Genomic DNA, 18,686 nt, shown 5'->3' with positions numbered 1-18,686 from the left:
TAAAGGTATTTTCCTCCACTGGGCAACCCCAGGATTCACAGACCTATTGAAAGGGTTACTGTTCTTCTTGCCACAGCCCAAGGAAATCACCTGGAGTCCTTCTCGGGTGTTTCCACCTGTTCGAGCCTGCATGTTCTCATCTCACCTGACCTCTGTGACTTTCCTGGCTGATCCAAGTGCTGGTGGAGGTCTCCCACGGGGCACATTTATCTATGCGACCTCCCCACTTCCCATTCAGGTGAGACAAAAGAGACCATCTTTCATCTTCAGGTTCGAAAGAGAAGGCTAGAGAAAGGGTGTCTGATTGTCCCTGACTTTTTCCTAGGCTCCGTCCTTCTACTGGGAAATTGAGGTTGTTTCCTATGGAGATACAGATGATGACACTGGACCAATAGTTTCGTTCGGCTTTGCTACCGAAGCAGAAAAACGAGATGGTGCCTGGACCAATCCTGTGGGGACTTGCCTTTTCCACAAGTAAGTGGCTACTGTTTATCTCAAGGGGATAAGGAAGAATCCTAAGGGTTTGGGGCTTTTGTTATTTAAAAACCATTCCTCTACCAACAGCCCTCCAGGCTTTAACTTAAGAAAATGTTCCTTCTCAAAGCCATATTACAATTATTCTTTTCCTTTCATTTCAGCCGAGATGGCTTTTCTTAACTAGGCTCACCATTCTTTGCCTTGGTTTTGTTCTCGTTGCTAGCAATGGCCGTGCTGTGCACTATAACGGCTCCAGCCTCTTACAGTGGAAGAGCGTGCGGCTGGATGTGACACTCTCCCCTGGTAGGTGGGCCGGCGGCAGCTCTCAGAACAGCCGACTCTCCTCTCTCTCGCCTCCCTTCCAGGCGGTTTCACTGAATGAACAGAACGTGCCACGTAACTCAGGCATTGAGTTGTTTGGGGCACAGCGTCAGGATCTCATTTAGGAACCAAGGATTGGTCATTTATGAGTCATCTTTATTTTTATCTCTGGGTCCTCTTAGGAAATTCTGAGGTTTTGCCTCTTGTCTGCTGTCATAAATGATGTCAAGCAGATATCCCCTCCTGCCCCCCCCACGCTCTGACATCTGATTTCCTGTCCCCAGGCCTCTGTCCTGCTCTCAGTGCTCCCCTCAGAGGCCCCACTCCCACCCTAGTGCTGACCTGGTATGATCTGCTTCCAAATTTTCCCTTAGTTGATAGTGCCGCCCCAGCCCCTCTGAAATGTTTCATGTGTTAAGGTTAGCTTCTGGAGGCCAGGGACTGTTTTCATTTTATCTCTGTGTCCTCCATGCCTGGCACAGAGATATTTAATAAATACTTGTTAAGTAAGGGAACTAACAAGACATTGTGGCAAAGCAGATGGAAAGCTGAACTGGGAATCAGGCAGACCTGGATTCAAATCCTACCACTGACAATGATTAGCTGAGTGGCCAGGGGTTTAGTTAAATTCTCTGAGCCTCAGGCAGCTCCCTAAGACTGATGTGCTAAGTTACAGTATCTGCAGTCACCAACAGAATCTCAGGTCCTTGACATACTGAATATTGACATCAGACATTTACTGGGAGCTGGCAGGCATTTTTAGCAGAGAGGCCTCTAAAAGAGCCAGCACCAGGACCTTGGAGTGAATTATGATCTCCTCTATTTGTTTTCCTTTAAGTAACCTAAATGCAAAGGCAGCCTATATGTCCACCCTGTCCAACCCCTTCTGTTGGTGGTGCCGGTCCAAGAGCCTAGCCCATTTCACCTTCACAACATGAGACAAGCTAATCTCAAATCAGAAATGATCCTAATAATGGCTGTCCATGGCCATGCAGATGGCCCTGATGTTCTCCTTCCTCTGTTCTGTAGGGGATGGGGCAGGAATCGGCTGGGAAAGAACAGAGGGCACCCCTCCCCCTCCAGGACAGCCCCCCAAGGGCCGGGTCTATTTCACGTACTGTGGGCAGCGCCTGCCCCCATGTCTGGAAGATGTTTCCGGAGGCATGTGGCCTGTGGTTCACATCCAGAAAAAGGCAGGTCCTCTCATTTAGAAACCTTGGGATTGGGGGGTTGGCTTCTATCAGCAATGCAGAAATCTAATATAAAGAACTCGATGACAGCTCCCAGTGAAAAGGAAATGCAGAATTAACCTGATTAGGGAAGGACTTGATTGTTTTTATCTGTAAAGCTGTCCTGTGCTTAGCACATCATACTTTTGTGAGGAAGGAAGGAAGGAGGGAGGGAGGAAGAAAGGAAGGGGAAGGAAAAAAAGAGGGAGGGAAGGAAGAAAGAGGGAGAAAGGAGGGAGGGAGAGAAAGAAAGAAGAAAGGCAGGGAAGGAAGGAGGGAGGGAGGGATGAGCAGTACTTTGTAAAGTAAGTGATGTGAGCCTCTGAGGCTTTGTGTCTGCACTAGCATCTTTCAGGCCCTTCCAGGGAGTAAAATCAAGCAGCAGCTTCTCATCTTCCCCCCATGATCCTCCTTTCAGAATACCAAGATCCGGGCTAATTTTGGGTCTCGCCAGTTTGCCTATGCCGAAGGGCAGGCCCACCGGAATGCTGCTGACCTGTGCATTGACCTGGCTGAGGAGATCAGCGCCAACTTTGAAGCCCTTCCTTTTGCCATGGCATCCGACAGTGACAATGATGCCGGCACCAGCATAGCGTCTGACCCAGGGACACATGGGCCTCCCTGTCGCATTGCCGCCGTGGCCACAGCTCAGCAACGTAAATGGCCCTGGGTGTTTCATTACTCCTTAGAAAATGGAATTCTCCTATACCAACATTACCAAAATGTTCATTTAGGATTACAGTGTCATAAGGTGGGGAGCTAGAAGAGTGTTTAGAACACATCTCCTCTAGCTCCCTCATTTTGTAAATGAGGAAGCTGAGGTACAGAGCAGTTAACTAACTTAGGATCCCATCTCTAAACCTTCAAGGGACCTCAGATGTCAGCAAGTCTGACTCCCTCCTTTACAGATGAGGAAGCTGACTTGGATGCCTCATTACAAAAAGCATTCTCTTTTTCATCTTGAAGAATTATCCAAATTGCTCTCTGTTGAATTAATTGTGCCCTGAAAAAAATTCTTAGTATAATTATAGGTAATATCTTATTCCTTTGACTGTTTGCTTGAAGTTCCTCACAGTTCCAGACCCCTTTCTCTCAGGTGAATGGGGGATGTTGTTGCTGGTTTTTTCAGGGTGCCATTAGTTAAGGGCCTTCCTGTCTCCTCGTACATGAAATGTATAGTTTGATTATCCTCTGTTACAGAATATGACAGTGACAGCTCTTGTCATTACAAAGTGGAGCTCAGCTATGAAAATTTCATCACCTCAGGCCCAGATCCCCACCCACCTCCCATTGCAGATGACGAGAGTGATGATGATGACGATGACGACATCCCCCAAGTAAGAGCGATGCAGCCACAGGGAGAGGGTGGGAAGGGCATGACCAGAGCAGGTGTGAAACTTGTGAAAAGGGAAGAGACTACTGGGAAGGAGTTACTTCTGGATGAGAGGGATGGAAGATGGAAAATGGGAGACAGTGGCCAAGCCAGGTCTGGAGGCAGAAGGATTTTTAGTCAAATAATCTGACTTTGAAAAGCATCTCTGATTTATTTATTTAAAAAACAAACAGATTACAAAGCAGTTGCAAGATTCTGATTTGCTTACATCAAGAGTCTCTTTTGCCTGTAACAGATCCAGGGTGTTCAAAAAAGGATGTATTTTGGCAGGGACTCGGTAAGGTTGGGCTGACATGAAATTTCCCTCATGCTTTCTGAAGCAAATGGGGAAACTGGCCTTAATCCAGCTGTTCCCTGCCCCAGCGTCTTGGGACTCTATTCTCCACTGGTAGCCTGCATGGCCTAGTGGCCTGGCAGGGGGAAGGAGTGGTTTTCAGTAAAGAAGGAAGGATGGGAAATTGCCACTTGCCACTGAACCTGGCTAATCCTCCCCTGGTCTGTTTGCCTTCTCTTTTCCAGGAGGATCACTATGCCCTGCTCGTGAAAGCCTGGGAAACCAAAGTGTTTCCTACCATTAGAAGACGCTTCCGCAATGAAGCTGAGCGAAAATCAGGCCTGGACCAGATTAAGGGGGCTCTGCAACTAGGTCTGCTGGCCCCTTTATTTGCTTTGTTTACTTGTGGGGTGGCTCAGGAAGGGGAGATGCAGAGACATGAACTCCGCTTAAGAGAAGCGAGGAGAGGGCACAGCTAGATGGAGCAGTGGATAGAGCACCAGCCCTGGAGTCAGGAGGACCTGAGTTCAAATCCAGCCTCAGACCAAACACTTGACCTTTACTAGCTGTGTGACTCTGGCCAAGTCACTTAACCCCAATTGCCTGAAAAAACAAAGAAAAAAAAAAAGAGAGAAGCGAGGACAGGCCTCAGCTCACTCCTCCTACCTTCGCATCCTTCACCTGAGGCAGCTTTTGTTCTGAGTGTCTGGTTCTCACTTGCTGGTCTCTACAAAGCCGTGTTTAAAAGGATGTAGCTGAGTGTATAAGTTCTGGGAGCTTATAGAATTGGCTTTTCTTCTCAGGCACCTCTTAAGATCAGAGAGATGTTACTAGCCCAAGAACAGTGCAAGTTTTGCTCTTAGATGTCAGATTAGCAGTGAATGTTCAGTGTTCTGGGCCCTGAAAATTGCTGCAGACAGCTTATTCTGTTTTTAGTCCCTTCCCTTTCTCTTCTTGTGTTTCCTCTTCTTGGTAAACATCTGCTTTAGAGGAGAAGAAATGCCCTTTTACAAGTAGTGCTGGAGCTCTTTTTATAGGGATAAAATCTAGACTTCAGGCTTGATTCAAGTCCCAGCAAGGGAACCCAGGATTTAATCTGGGAGCCTTTACCCTCCTTACTCTTCCATGTAGGCTGAGAGTTCCAGCCTTCTGGAAGCCTTGTATTTCCACTCAATGAAATTCATTCAGTTCCAGCACCATATCCATGAGTGGCACTCACACATTCAGCATCTCTGGATTTCAGGAGTGATCCGCTTGACTTTGCTGTCACCCTTCCCAAATGGCAGGAGGCGATGGCAGGAGCTGACTTCTGTGGACTGACTTCTTTGCTGTTACCCATTGTTTTAAGATGTTGATCGTTACTATAAATGACCATTCAACAGGCATATAGTAATTGCCTTTTAAGGGCCAGACACTGTGCTGGGTACCAAGGGTGCGAAGGCAGAAACAAAATAGCCTCTGTCCTCAAGGCCCTTCCCTCCTACTGGATGCGCATAAGCACAGTTTTAGAGCAATGTGTAATCTTTGTAATCTTTCATAAGTACAACATTTGTATAATAATCTATAATATTTATATAAGTTTTTGATCCCTAAAAGATTATAGGAAATAGAGATGTAAAGACCATTATTAACACACACAGTTCCTCCCTCTGCCAGGATCAGAAAGAAAGCCTGCTGTTGTGTTGTCTTAGACCATGGTTCCCCTTTTTCTCTGACTTCCAGGTTAGTTCTTAACCACTTATCCCAATACAGTTCATTGAATCATAGGTCTGGAATTAGAAGGGACTTTAAAAGCCATCTGGCCCAACCTGTCCATGTTACACATGAGGTCCAGAGAGCTGCCGTGACTTGCCCAAGGTCACATAGCTGCTAAATGGCAGGGCCTGGATATGAATTCATCTGCTTAGTCCCCAAATCCAGCCCTCTTTTCATCATGCCACATTGTTTCCCCATCTACTCGGAGGCAGCAATGGGCCTGATGCCCTGAGCTAAGAAGGCACGAAAATGATCGGACGTGGAATGCATTTCACGGTCTCCTGCCATGGATCTCTGAGGCTGGCTCACTTATTCTCAGCAGGTCAAGTTGTGGATGAAGTCAGGAGGTGGTGAGGTCCCAAGACTGATCATTTGTAGGAGTCATCCCAGCAACCGGGAGCGTTGTGTCAGGGGGCTTCCAGTCCGAGGCTTTTGAGTAGGGACCACCTGAAGTACGACAGGTTCTCAGGGATGCATTGTGATTCAGACTGGCTGAGTGTTCTCTTTCAGTATCAGTCCCTGGATGTTTCCTCCTTTTTTAAAAGGTGTATGTATTCACAGTAATTGCTCTGTGGTGTGGAGGAATGAAGGAAGGAAGTTCTTGCTTGAGATTGCTCAGGTTGGTCGGGAAGCATTTTCTTTGAGAGAGAACTAGACTTCAGAGACTCATGATGCCATGAAAGAAAATAAAACTAGTCCTCATGGTTCCCTGGTTTAATGCACAGGTGCAAAGTTTCCTGCACATTACATGGTAGGTGTGGTTTTTAAAGAGTTCTTTGGAAAATGGTGGGAGATGTTTTATAGAATCCTTGAAACTAAAGTGCCTTAGAGGAGGGGATGATTCTGAGCCCATGCTCTCTCCTCTTGTTTCATTTGGCACTGATTTCTCTCTGTAAGCATCCTTCTCTAATTACAACCTCTTTCAGAATTGTGTACTACAAATTGTTATCCTTGCTAATTGTTGCTAATGAGCAGAGTAGTAAATAAGGAGTGGTAGAGATAGCCTTTATTGAAAAGCAAATCCTGTCAAACATTTCCCTTAGCATCAGGGGAAAAAATCTGGCGTGGGTAGGCAGATGTGATGAATATATGTCACACACACACACACACACACACACACACACACACACACATCCCCACAGCAACTCCATACTGCCCACATGGAAGCCAGCCTGCCTATTTTTTCTGAGGAAGTGCAACATGGCCTTCGTTAGCTTCATTGTGAGGCTAGTGACTACTGATCCCAGGGGAGCAGGGGACAGCCCAGCTCCCAGGCTTGGTCTGTGAATGGGAATGTGCCCTCACTTCATGACAAATGGATGTGCGTGTGGCCCTGAAGAGGCTACCAGCCTGGGCTAGTGAGGGAGAATGGGCAGAAACCAGCAACAGGCTTCACCAAAAGGCATCTTCTTCTTTCAGGCATGGTGGATATCGCCCGGCAGACTGTAGAATTTCTCTATGAGGAGAATGGTGGCATCCCTAGAGATCTTTATCTTCCCACAATTGAAGACATCAAAGATGAAGCAAATAAATTCACGATTGATAAAGTTCGCAAAGGTTTCTTTTTCCTTCTTGCTTTGCTAGAAATTTGGAATTGAGAATAGGTTTTTTTGAAAGCCATGAGCTTGAGAAACACAGTGTAGGGCCAGGCATGCAACTGCTCAGGGAAGCAGCAGTGTGGCTCCAGGCTTCTCTTACACCCACTCTTCCTGGGTGCCTCTGCTGGAGCCCTCAGCCAGCCCTGAAGACTTCCAGTAAGGACAGGCATTCTCGGGATCCCTCTTCTCTCAGCTGCACATGAGGCACAGACAGAAAATTGTGGTTGTCAGGGGAATCACCCTAAGAGGACGGGCAGGGGCGAGGAGAAGAAGGAGGTTGCCAGTCTTTTCTAGCCAGTATGTGTCAGTTTGGCCCCATCGCCTGAGGTGATGATCTGCAGCCCCTCTGAGGGCATGTTCAGATGCTGCCCACACCCCCCTTCCCATCCTGGAGCAGGCTTAGGCATGACGCTGGATCACAGGGATCCAGACTCTTGAATGAATCTCTCCCTCCCTTGGCCCCCAGGGCTCACGGTGGTCACACGCTCTCCAGACAGTAACAATGTGGCCAGCAGTGCCGTGGGGACTGCGCTCCCCAAATTTGCCATCCGGGGGATGCTGAAAACGTTTGGCCTCCATGGAGTTGTTCTGGATGTGGACTCGGTAAGTAAAAGACTTTCAAACATGCCTTTGCTGTGCTCAAGGTGTTCTTCTCTTTTCTCCCATCACTGAGCTTGAAGTGGGCTGCAGCTTCCTGAGCCCGTGGCTCTGGCACCTGCGGCCAAGGCAGAGGAGGGGGAGCAGGTGCACTGCTGTCTGCCCTGGCTGTGATGGACATGGTCAGCAGTCAGTCCAGACAGACCGGTTATTGAAAAGACACGTGCCCATCTTCTCCCTGACTTCCCAGTCTCCCATTCCGTAACTGAGGTAAATGAGAGGTAAATTGTTTAAAAATCAAAGAAAGAAACTTACAGCAGATATCAAGTGCCGGCCATGCTCAGTTTTGTGCTTTATGCCTAGATTCTGGGATTCTGGATCCTGTAAAGATTAACTAAGACAAGACCCTTCCTTATGGCACACTGCCTCACTATCGGAGAACTCAGTGCAATGTGATGGCAAGGACCCTGGGAACAAGACTCTGGGCCCTGCTTCTGACACCACCACCCCCCCACCCCCCCAGGCCTTAGGGCTCTCGCAAGTCTCTCCACATTCCCAGACCTCAGTTTCATGTTTGGTAAAATGATGAGGCTGGAATAAATGATCTTTGAGGACCACTCCTGTTCTAAAGTTCTGTGAGCTCTGAGCCAAGTATTCAGATGCAGACCTTAAGAAGAAACTCTAGACCAGCATTCAGGCTCTGCTGAGCAAGCCAGGCCGCTTTTTGGGCCGAGTCCTCTCAGACACCCTTGTAAGAAGTTAGCTCTCAGACCTCCATGGAGTTTAATGCAGCATATCTTTCAGGTCAGGACTGGCAGTGATGCACTCTGTCTTAAACACAGAATTAGGCCAGCTCCTAATTTCATCTTGCAACTTTAAATCATTCTGATCCAGTGTAACTCAAACCACTGACACTGGGACTAATATATGGTACTAACACGTTTTCCTAGCAGTGGAAATTCATGACAAATAGAAATCACTTATGAATAGAAAATCATGAAAATAGCATTACGTGAGAAGCAATAATTGATTATTTCTTGAGCGATTTGGCTTCCCGTGTTAAGTATAGTGTTGTTTATTATTTTACTCCCTCACGTTTGAATCCCAAGTACATCTGTATGATTTTATCCTGTGCCTTAATGACCCCAAAATAGAGATGAGTCATCAGACAGGTACCCAGTTTGGCGAGCATCAGCAATGTTGGGAATTTGCAACTTGGCCTTATTGTAAATCAGTAAACTCCACTGACTACCAGTTCTCTCTGGTGAAGGGGTTGCTCTCTCTGGCATTGAAAGCCTGCTACCGACTGGCTCTAGGCCTTTACCCTGCTCGAGCCCAGCTGGCCTCTTGGCTGTTTCCACCCATGATGTCCCCTGGGCCATCTCAGGCCCACCCTGTACCTGGACTGTGCCTCGTCTTCCCTCTGCTTCTCAGAGTCACTGGTTTCCTTCAGACTCTCCCTGCCCTGTGAGACCTTTCCTGATCCCCGAGCTGTTGGGTCTCCCTGACAAAATGGTCTCGTGTCCCGCTTGTCTCTCTCTTGTGTGGAACTTCTGTGTGTACGCATTGTTTCCCTTGATAGAACACCAGTTTCTCAAGGGGAGGGGCTTTCATCTGCTTTTGTGTGCTTGGCACATAGTAGGTGCTTAATAAATGCCTATGAATTGAGTCCATCTGTTAGTAATAACACATAATTGGTACTTTTTAAAAAGTTTAATGTAGTTTGTGAAGAGATATCTTAACAATTTAAATTTATCTCCATTGCTTGACCAGATCCATTTAGATTTTTAGACTATCCATTGGTATATAACCAACACATATTTAAATTTCCTCTAATCATTGTACTCTTTTTTTTCCCATTTCTATTTTAAATATTTACAACAAGTATTTCAACCATGTTTCATCTAGAAGACTAAAATACTCTTCATTTTTTTCGAGTTTCTACAGTCTCAGTGTTTGTTATGTGGTGTCCTTTAACAAAAAAAAAATCAGACATTTAAAAGTATTGTGTATGGCATTTTTCACAAGTGTAATGTACTATTACTTTTCCTGTCAAATCATGTATCTGATAGTAAAATAGCTCTGAGCCAGCAATTGGCTACCACATAGAAGAGGATTGGAAAGCCTGGAGGGGAGAATAAACATGCATATTTTCAAGCTTTGCAAATAAAATCAGTATTCAAGGGGGAAAAACCAACAAACTTTCATATTATTATTGTAGGTAAATGAACTGGTGCAGGTGGAAACTTACCTCCGCAGTGAAGGGGTGTTGGTACGTTACTGGTATCCTATCGACATGTTAGAAAGGCCACCTGCAGGCTACCGCAGGACTGCGACTAACGGCCTGGTTACACTGGACAACACCAACATTCAGATTCACAGGTAACTGAAACTTTCTGTCTGGCTCACAAGGGTAGGGAACTTGTGTCCTCGAGGACATCTGTGGCCCGCTAGGCCCTCAAGTGCAGCCCTTTGACTGAATCCAAACTTCACAGAACAGATCCCCTTAATAAAAGGATTTGTTCTGTAAAACTCAGTCAGAAGGCCACACCCAAGGACCTAGAAGGCCACATAGGTCCTTGAGGCCACAGGTTCCCCACTCCTGATAGACAATCTATATAGGAAGAGCCCTCCTGGCAGGTTCTCCTCCAGATACTATTTAGTTCCTAAATCAATCCAGTACTTAATGAACACCTGCTGTGTGCCCAGCACTGTGCCGGGCACCTTTGGGGTGAGGTACAGAAGAATTAGGAAGGGAGGCCTGACTCGGGCAGCCTAGGAGCACACCCAGCCAGATGGGCCATACACACCATTTGTCTGTTACCAATGGCAGTTTTTCATTGTGTGCTAGATTCATAACTGTTTATTAGCTTTAATAGAAAAATATCCCCCAGATATATTTCTGAATCTTAACGAGGTGCCGAAAGCTTTTATACTAGTAGATCTTTGGGGTTTATTATTAACAGATATCCAGTATGAAAGAAAACAGCTGGCTATTGATAGACAAAGTGGGCCACAGATCTGAGGGGGATTCTGAAAGTTTGAGGTAGCATCCCAATGCAGGTGTTGTTCTTGTCATTGATAACATGCGTTCGGCAGCAGAGGCACATGACACGGCCGGTACAAACATATTGGGTGACTGAGTATTCAAATAAACATGAAAGACTTCATCACCAAAAGAGGCTTCTGGAGCTCCTTTCCTAGGCAGAAAATACTCCATTTGTTAGATGAAACTTAAACCAGGAAAAGATGAAAATTCTCTTGTTTGTCCTGTGTCTTTATGCTTAACAATTTCACTTCTTTGAAAGGATTTAAAGGTGGTAAGCGCTTTGATTAAAGACCTAGTTATGTAGTATGTTTGTGCTGCTTTCGTCCATCCCTGATACATTTACGTTTATAAACAACTGTACCCAGGGGGAAGGGACAGACAGAGGAGGGAGACACATCAGTTATTTAGCCTATCTTCCTAACACGTCTTCTAAGTCTACTTTGATTTTGTTGATTTTGTTCTTGTAGTCAGTGCCATCCAAGGACCAAAGCCTGTGGGGTGTTTTTTTGGCTGCCAGTCCCTAACAGAGTCCAAATGTTCTTGCATAAATATAATTTAGGCCACTCAAGAAACATCAGTGAATGATGACCTGATCCTTCATGGCCTCCAGAGGGACTTTTGGAGACTGGAGAACTTGTGTACATTTGAAAGCTACCTCTAAAAGACTTTTTGTGTAGTTTTCATCTCTCAAAGGTTTCTTCCTTGTGGGTGGTTAATAAATAAAGCACAGGTGCAGTCTAGGCAAAAGCTTGGGTGCTGGCGAGGTAGCAAGTGCTTTAGGGAGGGAGACACAATCCAGATAATACCTAGTTGGGCATTAACGAGTGATTTTCCAAAGCCCCTGCTCACTGCTTCCTTTGATGGCATTAAAGCCACTGTCCCGGGTAATTAAAATCTGGGGCCCTTTGGACCCCACTGGGCCCAGTTGTTTTTCCAGTCAGCTCTGACCAAGCCCCCGAGGAAGTGCAGAGAGCAGCCACCCCTAGGCACAGGGCATACCCTGATGGGCTCTCACCAGAGTGAGGAATAAAATGGCTGCTTTAGCAATGCTAAGTCATCAGGGCAGTTTGGGAGGGATGGCAGTCATAGGGGTTTGGGGTTGAGGAGGGGAGCAGGAGACTTCCATTCACCTCATCCCGTGTTTCTTCTTTCCAGGGAGCTGCTGAGATGTGAGGCCTCCCTGGCCAGGCTTTACTGTCGCACGGCCCTCCTCAACATCTTTGCCCCAAAACTGCCTCACCTGTTTACCCGTCTGTTCCACATCCCTGCGATTCGGGACATCACCCTGGAACACTTGCAGCTCCTGTCCAGTCAGCTTCTTGCTCCACCCCTTCCTGGTAAAACATCACTTTGATTACACAGTCTCCTTGGTCACTGTCACACGCAGTAGGCCTACTGCTGCGCCCTAGTCAACAAATACCTCTTCGGACTTGCCTCAGGGCACGGGATGATGCCATATCCTTCCACCTTGCTCCCTTTGAGAGGATGAGCAAAGCTTGAGCATGCATTGGGAAGCTCAAGTGGAGAGGCCGTCCTGAGGAATTAACCTTTCCAAATTGTTCTTTTTTTTCATTCACGTGAAGTTGGCCCTAACTCTTTAGACTTCTCTTGTGGCCAGGGGTCCAGTGAGCTTCTTAAAGTTCTTGCGGCTCAGAGAGATGGTAGGACATGTCCCTTATGCAAACGGTGACTGGCCACATACACACTCTTCCATATTATGGGAATCAGAGAGTAAAACATTCTCACTGTGAAGAGCTCATTCGAGGCAGGCCTTTTTGACTTCAGGTAGAGCTGTGTTTTAGGGAGGCCATCCAGATGTCCTTTTTTTGGGGGGGGGATGCCACAATTCCTGTGTGGGTGCTTGGATTAAAGACCTTCCAAGATAGGAGTGAGACAGAATATTTTTGGCTGTCCTGGCAAATGCTGCTTTATTCTGCTCCCTAGCCCCAGGGCAAAATCCAAGAACTGCAACCATCCCTCTCTCCTTCCTTTCACCCCCCAGCTACCCAACCTGACCTGTGCAATCTGCCTTCTGATCCCCGCCCCTGCTTTACCAGAAACTTGGAAGAGGATGTGGGAGGAGGTTGGAGGAGGTGCTGGGGAGGGAGGCACACGCAGTAGAGCCTTTGGTCGGCCAGATGCGCGTGTCCACGCTTCATTCGGGGCTGCACCCGGGATAGTTGCCTCCTCCGTCCCCTCCCCCACAGATGCATGTGTGATGTCCCCAGTGGCACCAGGCCTCGTTTGGGATTCTCAAGGGCTGCGGTTTCCTTGACCTTTCCCTGCCCCTGGGCTTTGAGGCATTAAGTTGTGCTTGTAGGTCTTCTGAGCTCCTCTCAGAATCCTCTGGTTGGGGGAGGGAAGCCAAGCCTCTTGGTACCTTTCAGGTGTTGCTGGTTTGGGCGTGCTTTCAGAATCAGCCTCCCGAGTGAGTGAGGGTCCTGTGGCTGCACCCCCTACCCTGGGCCCTGCAGTTAGGCCCTGTTTGATTTCCTGTTTGCAGATGGCACCATCAGCTCCAGCGCTGTCCTTTTGGCCCAGTCTCTGCAGCACTGCATCCATGCCCAGAACTGTTCTGCTGCAGACCTCTTCTACCAAGGCAACTCGCAGACAGTCAGAGACTGGCTCAATGTGGCCATCACACGCACCCTCCAGCAAGGAGAAGAGAGCCTTTTGGAACTAACAAGACAGATCTGTTCTTTCCTACAGGTAAAAAAAAAAAATCTTTGCTATAACTTTAGCGTGGTCACAATTTTAAAATAGAAGACATTGATTTGCTAAAAACTGTGCTCATTTTATTCTTAATCGACTTCCTTTCCTCTTCTCTAGGTGCCTTTGTACCTTGTTACTTTGTTTCCCTGTTCCTGTAGGGCCCTCCCGTCGTACCCCACCTGCTGCTGAGAGACTTCTTATCCTTTCATTTTTATGCCTAGCATGAAAGGATGATGTGCTCCCATTTCTGTTGGTAGCCTGTGGTTTTCATGATCAAATGTCTCTCTGCAGACAGCCCCGGAACAGTTTCCATCAGAAGAATTCCCAGTTTCCGAGTCCAAAGTCAATATGGATGTTAACTTCCCTGGGGCCGCCTTCGTTGTGGTGTCTTGTAAAGAAAGTCAGTCTGGCTTCCGCAAAGAGTAAGTGGCCCTCAGTCAGGTGGAAGGCCGTGGAGAGGGAGGGAGAGACGGAGCTTGACGAAGGTAGCAAAGAAACATGCCAGTTGTCTCTGGGACACTCACTCTTCCACATCCCCTCCATTTCCCAGGTGGTCACTGCCTTTTCTCCCCACTCCCTGGTTAGCCCAGAGAGCCATCCCTTATGACAAAGAAGGAAAAAAGCAATTCAGCAGAAGAGCCTCCCAAACAGAGGAGGTCTTAACATTAAGGAGGTCTTCACTTGGCTGCAGCCGAGCACCTCCTCTGCCCTGGCCCTCATGCTTTCAGTCCTTAGATTCCTCTGAGGTGATTGTGGTTTGTTTTCTGCTCTTGGAGTGCTTTGTTTACCTTGTCCTCTTAGTTCACTGGGCCCCCAGTTCACAGGAGCCTCCCTCTGCTTCCTTCTGTTCATCGTATTCATCGTGTCTCACATCTCAGTAATGTTCCATTGTGTTCATGTACCAGAACTTGGTTAGTCTTTTTCCAGTTGACGAATCCAGGATATCTGCTTTGGGAAACATTTCTATCTGACAAAGAAATAGTCAGTAATAATAATAATAATAACTACAGACATTTATGCACTACGATAATTTACAAAGTATCTGCCAAAATGCTATTTAGTCCTCAGAACAGCCCTGGGAAATAGATCATTAAAGATCCTTCTCTTTACAAATGAAGAAACAGAGGGTCAGCTAAGTGGCATAGTAGATAAAGCATCAGCCCTGGAGTCAGGAGGACCTGAGTTCAAATTTGGCCTCAGACGCTTGACGCTTACTAGCTGTGTGACCCTGGGCAAGTCACTTAACCCCATTGCCTCGGTGCGCACCCCCCCCACAAAAAAAAGAAAAAACAGGCTTTTGAAGGTTAAGGGATTTCTTTAAGGTTATGTCATTAGTAGATAGCAGTTAGGACTCAAATCTGGGTCTTCTGACTTAGCACGCAGTGCTCTCTCAACTGGTCCACTTTCACAAAAGATGGTGGAAACATATAGGCATGATTCCATCAGCCTAGCTTCCTCTTATTATCATCTCCATTAGAAACACCCACTGTACATGTGGCCGACTCCTCCATCACTGCGGGTTCTTTCTTTCACAGCTCCTCCCTGTACAAGGCTCCATGGGCCCGAGTGCTCTTATATGGGCTAGGCCACAAAGTGAAGCGAAATGGCCAACTCAATCTCATTGAAGCTGTCTGCTATCCACGGGACGCTTCTCCAACCAACACGGGGCTCACCCCGCCTCCAACCACCAACCAGTATCCTTCTGTGATCATAGCGACCGACAAAGTCCACATCAAACTGGGTAAATCTCTTGATTAGCTTGTGGTGATGACAGATTGGAAATCATTCCTCTACTTTCCCTTTTCTAAAATGGAAGGGATCTTCTGCCTTGCTGAGTGCAAGAGAAGGTCTGTTCAGTAGGGTACACTTTGGAGACCTGTGTAATTTTGCAAAGGTCTGACAGGTGATGCACTGTTTGGTGGTGACAGGGATGGTTACTTGATGGTTGGAATGACTTCTCCTTAGTATGATTGGACCAGAGCATAAATCATTTAGATTTCACCATCCAAACTAGGTTTCATCCAGTTCTCAGCCCTCAGACCTGCTGTGATTAAATCAAGCTGCTGGGGTACTGGGTGATGAGTGCCACAGAAACACACTCGGATCCTAAGGAGGAAACAGTACTTGGGGTGTTTTCATGGGAAGAAATGATGTATCTTGTCTCTCCCAGCATCTTCATTAAAGCTGCCGTGGGTTCAGTGCTTGAATCCAGTTTTAGGTGACAAAGAAGTCTGTTTAAATCTAGAGGGTGCTGCTTGCTGCTTGTCTCTCTGCACAAGGTGCTGTTTCTAGGCAGATGATGGAGGAGGAGGGGCCTTTGGTACCAGGTGCTCCAGCAGCAGGTGTCCCCTCCAAGGAGAAAGAGCCAGGCAGGCTCACAGTTTTCAAGTGGAATTGCATACTGAGCTGAAGAGTACTTATTCTGTGATCATTTGGAAGTCATTTTCAATCTACTAGCTTAACTTCAAATGTTTAGGTTATAGGTGGAGGACCCCTGCCCCAGCATGGTCCTCCTGCTCTTCAGTTCTTCATGAGAACAGTCAGCCAGAAATGCAGGCCTGTTCACAGAGCTGCCTCATCATTGTGCTCCTGTTGCACAGTAATAATAACTCAATGTTTTGTAGACAAATAGGTCTTCAGAGATAGAAGGGGACCTTCAAGGTCCTAAAGTCCAGAATGGATCCTCTGTCCCCCATTTGAGGAAGGTCAGACTGTACAGGCTGTGTGGCCGGTGCAGTACCCTTAGCTGTGCAGCTAACCGGTGGCCTTGCCAGGACCAGCCTTGGGCACTGGGGACCTGCAGCGCACTTGCCTCATTGCAAGCTTGGAAGGAAGGAGTCCAAGTGTTATCATCACCACTCAGGAGAAAACTGAGGCGGAGAGAGCTCAGGTGACCTGGCCACAGCGTCATGGCTTGTTAGTGGCAGAGCCAGACTTCGGTCACCCTCGGCTGCTAGCTCTGGCTCCGAGCTCCTTCAGTGGCACCTCTCTGGGTGGCTCCCATCAGTGCAGTGGCTGGCAGCCATCTGGATGGCTTGTGCCCATGTATCAGTAGGAAGTTGGGATAGCCTTTCAGAAGAGAAAAAAGTGGTCTTAGCTTCCAGAAATCATTTTTTCAAGTACCGGTTAGGATATGTTTGACCAGATAGCAGTTATCCAAAGGTCTGGGGTGGTAGGGCCTCCAAACTCAATATGGGTTGCCAGGCCAAAAGGCCTGGTGCCGTCTTGGGCTGCAGGAGAGAGTCCTGGTGTCCAGACCACGGAGACGAGTGTGGTCGTCCTCTGCACTGGGCAGACCAGCACTGGAATCCTGTGTCCACTTGGGGCACCACACCCAAAAAGTGCCTTGGTGAGCTGCAGAGCTTCAAGAGGTTGGCAGCCAGCATGGGGAACAGCCAAGGAGCCATTTGAAGGGGAGAAGAGGCAGAGTAGCATGGCAGAGAGAGCCTGGATTTGGAGTCAGAGGTCCCCCAATTCCAGCTCTGCCACTAATTAACTTTCAGGGCTTGGAGGAGAAGACCTGTAAGTTCCCTTCCAGCCCTAACTCTGATATTCTCACCCTAGGACATAGAGAGGGGTAGAAGAGCAGCCTTTAAGTGTTTGGGAGGCCATCATGTGGAAGGAAAAGTTAGCTGGCTCTTTGGGGTACCAGAGAGCAGAGCTCAGAGCAGTGAGTGGAAGGGCGAAGAAGCAGATTTAGTTTCAGTGTAAAAAGTTTCCTAAAAATGATACCTGTCCCAGAATGGAACAATGGCTTGGCTTTCCCTTCATCAGAGGCCTTCCAGAAGATTCTTGGTATAGACATTGTATTCCTGCGTCAGTACTGCTTGGGTGAGACTGCCTCAGAGGCCCCTTCCAGCTCAGAAGTCCTGGGAGTCTGTGGCAACAGTGGTGTGTGGTTCATTTCATGGGGGCCATAGTACTCCCAGCTGGCCAGCTCTCTGCCCGCAGTAGCTCCCTGATGTGTTAATACAGTCCCAGAGCATTCATTTCAGGAGCGGGAGTATTCTAGGCAGTGTCTCCTTAAAGCACAAAATAGAACTCATGTTCAAGTCACTGAGACAAGTTGGTTTCTTCATGGTTTAAGAAAGTATCTCTTCCTCATTTTTACTCTGCTTCTATTACCCCATTTGAAAGGAAATTGTGTTGGCTTCCTTTTTTTTCTCCCATTTGTTGCCATCCTGTCCAGCTTAGCTTCTACCAACCAGTTTCGTACATTTATTGAAGTCAACGCTAATCAGTGACCTTCCTTCCTGGGGGGTGTCCTAGGGGTCTCTCCACCTCCAGGAGCTGTGCTGCTGTTGCATTCTCTGCCCCTGGAATTCCCACTGGCCATGGCTTTCACAGAGCAGCTCTTGTCTTGGAAAACCGAAGATGGTGAAGGGAAATCTGAAGATGAGCCTGACACCATCATCCCGACTTCGGTTCTGCTGCACTTGGTGGAGCTCCTAGGTGAGATACAGAATAACAATGATGGGGATGATAGTGATGCCAAGAACACCGTTGTCTGAAAGTGCAAGCCGAGCCGTATTTCATTTGGGTCTCACAACAGTCCTGAGAAGCCAGAGCTTTTACTTTTCCATTTTCATCCATGAGGAAACCAATGCTCTGAAAGGTTAAGCAACGTGTTCTGGGTAACAAAGGTAGTAAGTGTCTGAGCTCAAGTCTGATCAAGGGTCCAGATACCCCCGAGCCCTGTGCAGGCTTCAGCTCATACCAGGCCAACACACCCTCCTCTCTGGTGCAAATGTCAGACTGGGGAGCCCCCAAATCATTCCTTCTTTAGAAAGGGCTTCACAGTTGCCACAGACTACTTGCTATATAAGAGGCTGTTTTCTAAGATTGAAAAAAAAAAAGGTCCATGTGAATTTCGAATTAGAATTTTAGAAGCAGAAGGAATCTTAGAGACCACCAAGTCCAAGCCCCCTCATTTCACACTTGAGCAAACTCAGGTCCAAAGGCTAAGGGACCCAGCAGAGGCTGCAGATGGTGGAGCTCAGCTCTCTTTCCCTCTCACCCAGCCCTGACCTGGACAGAACCCGTCTTTCGGGGCATCTGAGGCGCCGGGTGTTGATTAGGTAGTATGAACATTTTTTCCCATGTGTAGTCTTTTCGATCTTCCTGAGCTGCAGTTTTGATCTTAATGATTTAGAGAAGCTGGAGAGAGAAGTGGAAGGTGTCATGGGCAGGGGGAGAAGACTCTGGCACAGTAGTGTGACCCATCTGGTTGAATCCAGCTGATGGATAGCCACCTGCTTAGCAACAGAATGTGAACACCAGT

General features: G+C 47.5%; 1 protein-coding gene across 10 annotated transcripts in view; it reads left to right on the top strand.

Annotated features, from left to right (window-relative positions):
- HECTD4 (HECT domain E3 ubiquitin protein ligase 4) overlaps positions 1-18,686 on the top strand; it is a 197,667-nt gene that overhangs the window by 155,441 nt on the left and 23,540 nt on the right. For all 10 annotated transcript variants that reach the window (XM_020979892.2, XM_020979896.2, XM_020979895.2 and 7 more), the window contains 15 exons: positions 77-238; positions 326-474; positions 701-780; positions 1,828-1,991; positions 2,446-2,683; positions 3,228-3,364; positions 3,940-4,066; positions 6,869-7,006; positions 7,514-7,650; positions 9,866-10,026; positions 11,849-12,030; positions 13,197-13,402; positions 13,697-13,827; positions 14,941-15,146; positions 17,675-17,857. In XM_020979892.2, the coding sequence (XP_020835551.1) occupies positions 77-238; positions 326-474; positions 701-780; positions 1,828-1,991; positions 2,446-2,683; positions 3,228-3,364; positions 3,940-4,066; positions 6,869-7,006; positions 7,514-7,650; positions 9,866-10,026; positions 11,849-12,030; positions 13,197-13,402; positions 13,697-13,827; positions 14,941-15,146; positions 17,675-17,857 (2,401 nt within the window). The remainder of the gene's footprint in view (positions 1-76; positions 239-325; positions 475-700; positions 781-1,827; positions 1,992-2,445; positions 2,684-3,227; positions 3,365-3,939; positions 4,067-6,868; positions 7,007-7,513; positions 7,651-9,865; positions 10,027-11,848; positions 12,031-13,196; positions 13,403-13,696; positions 13,828-14,940; positions 15,147-17,674; positions 17,858-18,686) is intronic.

Source organism: Phascolarctos cinereus, unplaced genomic scaffold, assembly GCF_003287225.1.
Source record: "Phascolarctos cinereus isolate Bilbo 61053 unplaced genomic scaffold, phaCin_HiC Scaffold_4;HRSCAF=312, whole genome shotgun sequence".
Taxonomy (NCBI): domain Eukaryota; kingdom Metazoa; phylum Chordata; class Mammalia; order Diprotodontia; family Phascolarctidae; genus Phascolarctos; species Phascolarctos cinereus.
This window is presented reverse-complemented; position numbering and strand designations above follow the sequence as displayed.